This window comes from Peromyscus eremicus, chromosome 23 (genome assembly GCF_949786415.1).
Source record: "Peromyscus eremicus chromosome 23, PerEre_H2_v1, whole genome shotgun sequence".
NCBI lineage: Eukaryota > Metazoa > Chordata > Mammalia > Rodentia > Cricetidae > Peromyscus > Peromyscus eremicus.
Window position 1 is genome coordinate 28453995 of NC_081438.1, and position 9103 is coordinate 28463097.

Here is a 9103-nt window from a genome sequence, read left to right on the forward strand (position 1 = left end):
ATATCTGCAGGTAAAGTTAAAAGGCGGCTGTGAGCTGTGGTTGTTCTGGTCCTCTGGAAGAATAACAGGAGCTCTTAGCCACCTTCCCAGGCGCCCAAAGAAAATGTTCCTGTGTTCTTAAGACAAAAGGACACATTTTTTTTGTTGCTGTTTACTTGAAACAGAATCTCAATAAGTAGATGAGGCTGGCCTGGGGCTTTTAATCTTCCTGCCTCAGTCTTCCTATGTGAACCAATATGCCTGCTTTGGCAAATTCTTTTGGGCTCAGAGTTTTGTCTCCCACATCAGATGTCCAGACCATGATAGATAAATATATATAATTCTATGTGAGTGTGTATATGTCTGAATGTATGTATGTATACTACATGTGTACAGGAACTATGAGAACCAGAAGAGGGTATTGATCTCCTGAAACTAGAGTAACAGGTGGTCGAGAGCCAGCATATGGGTGCTGGCAACCAAATCTGGGTGCTCTGCAAGAGCACTAAGTGCCTTTAACTGCTTGAGCCATCTCTCCAGCCCCCTCACCCCCCACCCCACCCCCACCCCCCACCATAATAATTCAAAGATATTTTCTGGAGCTATTAGCACATGTGAGGCTCTGGGTTCAATCTCCAGCATAAAAACAAAGCAAAAGCCTACCTTTATAGACAGTTGTCAGTTTTCCTTCATGACTACCACCCCCCTTTTCACTTCTTGTTCACTTGGAAATCACAAATAAGCTTAGGGAGGTCCTTGCCTACAAGCATTAGAAATGGATTCCTGGGTTCCAGAGAGCTTGGTTCTCAGCGGTATTCCCCATGCACAGAATTTCCCCCCACTCTGTGTAACAGCTGTAGCTGTCATGGAACTCGCTCTGTAGATCAGCTGGCCTCAAACTCACAGAGCCCCACCTGCCTCTGCCTCCTGAGTGCTGGGATTAAAGGTGTGCACCACCACCACCTGACAGGCAAAATCTTTTTGATATTCTAGATAAATAGAACTGATTAGACTATTAAACACCTGGACTAGAATTTTAATGCCAAAAGTCTTCTAAACAGATTGTGCCTTTTTATCAGTAAGAAACAGAAGTTGGGGCTGGAGAGATGGCTCAGAGGTTAAGAGCACTGACTGCTCTTCCAGAGGTCCTGAGTTCAATTCCCAGCAACCACATGGTGGCTCATAACCATCTGTAATGAGATCTGGTGCCCTCTTCTGGCCTGCAGTCATACATGCTGTATACATAATAAATAAATAAATCTTTAAAAAAAAAAAAAAGAAAGAAAAAGAAACAGAAGTTAAACCGGGCGGTGGTGGTGCACGTCTTTAATTCCAGCACTGGGAGGCAGAGGCAGGCGGATCTCTGTGAGTTCTGAGGCCAGTCTAGTCTACAAAACGAGTTCCAGGAAAGGCGCAAAGCTACACAGAGAAACCTTGTCTCGAAAAACCAAAAAAAAAACCCAAAACAAAAAAAAAAAAACCAAAACCAAAACCAAAACACTACTTTAACAGAGCATGGTGGTGCGTGCCTTTTAGGTAGAGGCAAGAGGATCAAGAAATCAAGGTCAACCTCAGCTACAGAATTCAAAGCAAGTCTAGCTGGGCAGTGGTGGCGCACGCCTTTAATCCCAGCACTCAGGAGGCAGAGCCAGGCGGATCTCTGTGAGTTCGAGGCCAGCCTGGACTACGACTACCAAGTGAGTTCCAGGAAAGGCGCAAAGCTACACAGAGAAACTCTTTCTCGAAAAACCAAAAAAAAAAAAAAAAAAAAAAAAAAGAAAAGAAACAGAAGTTAAACTTTATCAAGGGAGAGTAAGTAATTAAATGACATTGTAAGTAAGCCTGGGTGCAGCACATCAGAGTACCTGCTGAGCATGGCTGTGGCCCCTGGGCCTCAAGGTAAGTGTTTACCATTTTCATTACAGACACCAACAACCAGGTTCACATATCCTTCCTTTGGTAGGTTCTTTTAACAGAAAATGCAGACATTATAATCATGGAAGAGACATAACCACATGAGAGGTGAAATGTGTTCTACTAGAAAGAAATGTTTGTGTTTCTAAGTTAACACAGGATAACTTAGGAATGTTGCTCAGTGGTAGAGCACTTGCCTGGCATATGCAAGGACTTGAGTTCAAGCACTGGTTGTTCAATGTTATCCTTATGGACAGAGGGTAATACGAACTGCAAGAAATGATGGTCAGAATACTTGGGAGGAGGGGCAGGAGGACATCCAGTTCAAGGCCAGCTGAGGCTGCATAAAGAACTATCTCAAAAAACAAAGATGTAAAGGGTGTGGTGGTACCCATCTCTCACTCTGACACTGGGGAAGTAAACTCAGCAGGAGACTCTGAAGTTCAAAGCCAACCTCAGCTACACAACACAGTAAGTTCAAGGGCCATGCTGGCCTTGAGCTACAAGACACCCAGTCATAAACAAAAAGGTGCATTTGCTTGAGCTGGAAAGATAGCTCAGTGGTAAGAGCATGTATTTTTTTTTTCTTGCAGAGGACCTGAGTTCAATTCCCAGCACTCTCAACAGGCAACTCACATGCCTGTAACTACAGCATAAGGGGATTGGACATGCCTCTGACCTCAGGCACATTCATGTACTCCCTTCTCATCTTCCTCTCCCATGAGTCAAGCCTTTTACAACACCCTTTTGCTAGTTTATGAGGATATGGGCAAGGAGCTGCCATTTTGACATAATATCTGTTACTGAATTTGAATGCAAGCCTGAAACATCTAAAAGGCAGCTGCTTCCACTTCACTACGAGCGTGTGTAGCAGATGTGCCCCTCAGCTTCCCAGCCATCAGTCCACAGAGGCCTTCCCCGTCATTACCTTCCCTAGGAAAAGATCACACTTGATTATGTGGGTGAATGGGACAAGCCACCTCTGTAAACAGGAAGCAGACTGCTCCATGGCCACAGTGACCTGACAGGTGCTATGCCTCACTTAGGACAACAACCAGGCCAAGTTCATGGAGAACCTGGCCCATCCCACCCCAGACCTATACCAGAAGCTCCAGGCCTTTCAGAGTATCCAAAGCAGAGGTCTTTTCTTGGTCAATTTCCACAGGGTGTTAACAATGCTCCCCAAGAAACAGTAGAACTGGGAACTAGGTTGCCCTTGAACACATCATACAGGTTCTGTGGGTCACTGTCCATCCACCCTCTGCAGCAATCTCCTGTTCTCAACTATCTGCTCCAAAAAGCACATAGAGGGGCAGCCAAGTTAAGGCTGAAGGAGCTTTGGAAACCACCTTCAATTTCCAGGCAAATACAAGCAGAGAATAGTGCCTTCCAGAACGGTGCCTGGCACCTGAAATGGAGGAAGCTCAGTGGAAAAAAATAATGAATATCATTAGGCCTCATTAGGGCCTGTCTAACCTAGGGGACGGGGTCGGGGCAGTCCCTTTACTCTAGGCCTCTGGGAAAGGAAGCTTAGAACAGACACAGCCACCTCTCTGACTTCCCAAATTCTACTGGAAAAACTTAGTCCTGATGACTCGTGAGAATCCAGCGACCCTATTCACTGGTCAAGCTCAACTTTGAAAAGCTACAATGTGCCGGGCGGTGGTGGCGCACGCCTTTAATCCCAGCACTCAGAGTCAGAGGCAGGCGGATCTCTGTGAGTTCGAGGCCAGCCTGGGCTACGGAGTGTGTTTCCAGGAAAGGCTCCAAAGCCACACAGAGAAACCCTGTCTCGAAAAACCAAAAAAAAAAAAAAAAAAGAAAAAGAAAAAAAAAGAAAAGAAAAAAAGAAAGAAAGAAAGAAAGAAAGAAAAGCTACAATGCTCCCACATAAACCTGTCCCTTGGAGAAAAACACAGGTGGGAATCAACAGACTAAACTGGACGACCAGGATAGGCTGCTCTTCCTGTCCTTCTCATCGCTCTCCTTCAAAAACAAAACAGACGGTAAAAAGCAGATCACACTGTAGTCACTTTAGGATAAGACTCAGAGAAGAGCAGGTGGTGGTGGCGCACGCCTTTAATCCCAGCACTTGGGAGGCAGAGCCAGGAGGATCTCTGAGTTCAAGGCCAGCCTGGTCTACAGAGCGAGATCCAGAACAGGCACCAAAACTACACAGAAAAACCCTGTCTTGAAAAACAAAACAAAACAAAAAAAGGATCACGAGAAGAAAAACCCCTCAATATTTGAAATCATATTACGAAGAGAAAGGAGGAAACTGACACAGTTTGAGTACAAATAAATATGTGAGCATTTAAATGACTACAGAATAGATGGATACTTCCTTAATGTCCAGTGGCCCCCCTCTATCCCTGAACACAGTAAATGGGATTCCACACAAAGTTCTAATCCTTGCTGGAAATTGTTTTTTAAATCGCGAGTGGTATGTTTATGGCATCTCTGCACATGTGCATGCAGATGCATGTCTGTGTGCACGTGCAGGTTACAGACCAGGATGGGAATCTTCTTCTACTGTACTCCATCTTGCTTGTTTTTGAGACAGGGTCTCTTACTGAACCTGGAGATGACTCTGGCTCGAATGGCTGGCCAGTGAGCGCTGAGGATGATCAACCTATCCCTATTCCTGTGTCCACACAAACCCTAGGGTCGCAGATGGTCCCCACCCTGCCTGCTTTTACATGGGCGCTGAGGAGCCAAACTCAAGTCCTCATGCCCCAGCCCCATGTTCTTTTTTTCCTTTAGACTGCATCTTTCTATTTCAGTGGTTCTCAACCTTCCTAACTCTGCAGCCCTCTAATACAGTTCCTGATGTTGTGGTGACCCCCAACTGCAAATTATTTTCATTGCTACTTCATAACTGTAATTGTTACTGTTACAAAATCAAAATGTAAATATCTGATGTGACCCCAAGGGATCGTGACCCACAGGTAGAGAATCACTGCTCTATTTAGTCCTGGCTGTACTGGAACTGGATATGTAAATCAGACTGGCCTCAAACTCAGAGATCCTACCTCTGCCTCCCAAGTGCTGGGGCTAAAGATATGTACCACCACACAGGCCCCTGTTCCTCTTTTAAGATGCAGAAGCCCTTCCACGGAACCTTTCTATTTCTTCCACCTGTAGCTTTAACAATCATGTCACTCCACTGAACTCCAATACAGCCCTAACCTGGAATTCCTTCCAACTTATGCCCCTATGTTTCAAGGTCTCTTTGGCAAGTCAAAAATGACACAGCAAGTCTTGTTTGGAACTAATAACTTGATGAACTAGCGCAAGTTCAGGGCTAAGGAAGGGTGTGAAAAGATCCTATTCGGGCCAGAGTGACACTTTTATTACACAGGGAACTCAGCAGATATAGAAACTGTTCTGAATATTCTCTATTTCAAGCAAGACATAAAGCCTTGTAATACAGATAGCCAGGCACAGTGTGCATGCCTTTAATCCCAGCACTCAGGAGGCAGAGGAAGACAGTTCTCTGAGTTCAAGGCCAGCCTGGTCTACGTGGTAAGTTCCAAGACAGCCAGGGCCACAGAGAGACCCTGTTTCAAAATAAATAGACAGATGAGTAAAAACCTTGTAATACTAGCATTTCTTACCAGTCACCAAATCCTAATGACTCAGAAGCCAGATTGCTACTGGCTGGAACTACTTTCCTCCTACCCGGGTTAGCTTATTCATTAGACAAACTGCAACAGGTTGTCCCAACAGCTTTCGTTGTGCTGGTTTAGGGCATACACAACACAGTATTTAGCAGCCTGAATGTGTGTGTTTTCATAAGTGAGGTCACACTTTTAGTGTCAGTGTGTATACACTTGTGTGGTGTGTCTTCCTCCATTCTCCACTTTATAGACTGAAGTAGGGTCTCTCCCTGAACCCCAGAGTTGACTGACTCTGCTCATTTAACTAGTCAGGGATGGCCTCTCTCCTCAGGAGTGTATGTGGTGCTGAGACCTCCACTCTGGTCCTCACAGCTGTGTGACAAGTACTTTGTCCATTGTGTCATTTCTCCTGGTGGCTTCAACTTTTATAGATCCACTGGACTTCTAGACTCGGTGTCTGTAGAATTCTGTTCTGCAGGTAGAAAAGACCCAGTGTGGTAGAACGAAAAGAACACTAGGAGAGCGAGCTCAGGAGACAAGACTCTGCTCCTGCCCCATCCCACTACTAAGCAGTCATAAGATCTGGAAAGGCACCAGACCTCTCTGAACTTCACCTCTCATCTGTGGCTGAACCAGGTGACCCACCTCCTTCCCAATCTCAGGACAGCTCCCTGATCTTGACAATATTGAGAAAGTCCAACTGAGCACCTGTCGCACCTCCATACAGGTGCTTGCCATTTTTACAATTTAACTTTTAATTGAGGAAAAACAAAAACCTCAGTCTCTACCTTGCTAATGCTATTCTGCCAACAGCAGCCAACTACTTAGTGTGATGCCAAGTGACCCATTCCTTCTCCTCTTACATCACTTCCTCTTACTCACTTCCCAAGATGGCTCTTCTCCCTTCCAGTCCCATAACTCATCCTTCCTTCCTTAAAAACCTCATCTATTAACCACCTCCCAGGTATGCCAACAAGGTGGCCTTGAAGAACCAGATTGGGACCTACAGCAGATGAGTCTGGTAAAACAGGGGACTGCATGAAGGTTCTCTTTTACCCCGGGAATAGCTCACTTTGCCCCTCACCCCCTTGGAGCACCCAGACCCCTTGAGGACAAAGTCTCTCTAGACCAAAGGCCTGGGTTTCTGCTGTTTGATTCTTGTTTGGAGGAAACAAAGTTACCTGCCAGAAAGAACGGCAGAGAAGAAACAAGAAAAAGGAAAAAGAAAAACCATGAAAAGCGATAGAAGAGGCACTGAAAATGAAGAGAAACAGGGAGGCGGGCGATGCCCAGGGCGGCCGAGAAACCCATTCCGGGTGACCGGCACAAACCGGCGTGCACAGTTCCTTCCCAACTCTGCGAAAGGCCAGGTCTGAGGACAGGTGGATGGGGACACCTCGAGTTCCATCACCTCCCCCGGCCCAGGAGGCAGCAGCGCTCGAGCGGCCGCGCGGGCTCAGAACCCCCCCTCAGACACCCCTCGACTTGATCCAAGCCCTGACCTCTGACCCGGCCCGGTGCCCAAGCCTGGCCTTACGTGTTATCCTGGTTGAAGTTGGCGAACAGCAGCTGGCCGGCACCGGCCTCTCCGCTCTGGCTCGCCAGGTTCATGGCTGCGCGCGCGCGACGGGCTCGGACCCCCCTTCGCGGGAGCGCGCGCGGCGCAACTCGGGCTGCCCGCGGGAGCGCGCTACACTCAGGAGCTGCGCCCGATCCGGCTCGTAGGCTCGCTCGCCGCCTCTCGCTGCGCGGGGACCAACCGCCGCCTCATCCCGTCCCCACTCTTGTTTATGCTCCGGAGCCGGGATGGGCTGTGCGCTTGCGCGGCCCCGCCCACCCTCGCGACGCACGGAGGCGTACGGCGCAGGCCCGCTGCGTAGGCCCCGCCTCTTCACCTCAGGCTCCGGCTGGCGTTTCCGGTCGATTGCGCGTGCTTAAAGATGCACTGGAGGGCGCGCCTGCGCGTGGCGGAGAGTGGGCTGGTGCTTGCTGTCTGCGGACGCCGGGTTACCTTGTTGGTCTGCTGGTCTTTGTTCTGGGGACCTGTGGCGCATCGCCTTGCTTTGTAGAGAATCTCCGTTTTACAGATGTGAAAAGCGAGGCTCAGAACTGTAAACAGTTTACCAAATGTTGGATCTGAGACTGGAAACGATCTTTCCAAGGCGCATGCGGTCATGGTCCTTGGGACAGGATTCTACTTTAAATATTAGTTCATGCAACAGTTTGTGGGAAGCATCTTTCTCCCCTCCCTCCTTCTCTTCCTTCCCTTCCTCTCTCCTCTTCCCCCAAAAGGATGGAAATGCCGGGTGGCGAATATCCTGGAGAAGAGCGAGACTTTTTTTGTTCAGCATGGGTTTGGGTGAGAAGCCCCACAAGATGGCTGGAAGAACAGCAGGTTGCGGGGTCTCTTGGACACTGTTAAAACTGAACCTGTACACAAGAAGCTATTGACTCCCAAACTCAGTGGACTGTCCTAGAGGATAGAGGGGAGTTAGTACAGCCCCAGAGACAAGGACAGCTGTGAGGAAAAGGTGGCACAGGCTCTCCCCTCAAACTCCTTGTTCTGTGTTTTTTGAAATAGGGTCCCATCGCAAAGCTACACAGAGAAACCCTGTCTCGAAAAACAAACAAACAAACAAACAAAGAAATAGGGCCTCATGTATTCTAGACTGGCTTTGATCTTGGGTTTTTTTTGTTTGTTCGTTTGTTTGTTTGTTTTTGAGACAGGGTTTCTCTGTGTAGCTTTGCGCCTTTTCTGGAACTCACTTGGTAGTCCAGGCTGGCCTTGAACTCACAGAGATCCGCCTGGCTCTGCCTCCCGAGTGCTGGGATTAAAGGCGTGCGCCACCACCGCCCGGCTCTTTCTTTTTTAAACCCCACCAAGTTCATTTTGTGCTCCCTATATATTTTTGGTCGTATGACCTTCCCCTGGAGTGTGGTCAACCTATCAGGGACCATACCCTTGAAGAAAATTGACTCCTCTGTTCCCAGCAAGGGTGGGGCATCACACCCATCTCTCAGATTCATAATGAGAATCTGTTTGGCTTACCTGCATATATATGTCTTGTTTGTGCATGCTACCACTAATGTTCAGAGTTTCCATGTGCAGATGTTCCACTGTGTCCAGAAAACACTTCTTATAGTCGTCCACTGCCTCTGGCTCCTACAGTCTTTTTGACTCCTCTTCTGCACTGGTCCCTGAGCACTGGGAGGAAGGGGTGTGGTATATGTGCCCTGTTTAGGGTTGAGCATTCCAGTTCCCAGTGGGTCTCTGTGTTAATCAACATCTTCAGCAAATAGTAACTTCTCTGATGAGAGCTGAGAGATGCACTAGTCAATGGATGTAGCAATAAAGCTCTAGGGGTCACTTTAATACTATGTCCATTTAGTGGAATGTTGGTGGTAGATCCTCCCCTAGGGATTCTGACCTCACTGCCCACAGGTTCTTGACCCTGATAATAATGCTGGGTGTGGGTTTCATTTTGTGGGGCAGGCCTTAAATCCAACCAACATTATTGGCACAAGGAAAGACTTTCTGACCAGGACCCCAGTAACCCAGGCATTAAGACCAACAATTAATAAATGGAACC

General features: G+C 47.7%; 1 protein-coding gene across 2 annotated transcripts in view; it reads right to left on the minus strand.

The window, feature by feature from the left end:
- Wipi2 (WD repeat domain, phosphoinositide interacting 2) overlaps positions 1 to 7333 on the minus strand; it is a 36445-nt gene extending 29112 nt beyond the window's left edge. Inside the window, exon 1 of one of the 2 annotated variants that reach the window (XM_059248863.1) lies at positions 7051 to 7333. In XM_059248863.1, coding sequence (XP_059104846.1) covers positions 7051 to 7124 — 74 coding nt within the window. In that variant the 5' untranslated portion in view covers positions 7125 to 7333. The remainder of the gene's footprint in view (positions 1 to 7050) is intronic. The other variant, XM_059248865.1, reaches the window with a different exon arrangement.
- Between the last annotated feature and the right edge of the window lie 1770 nt (positions 7334 to 9103).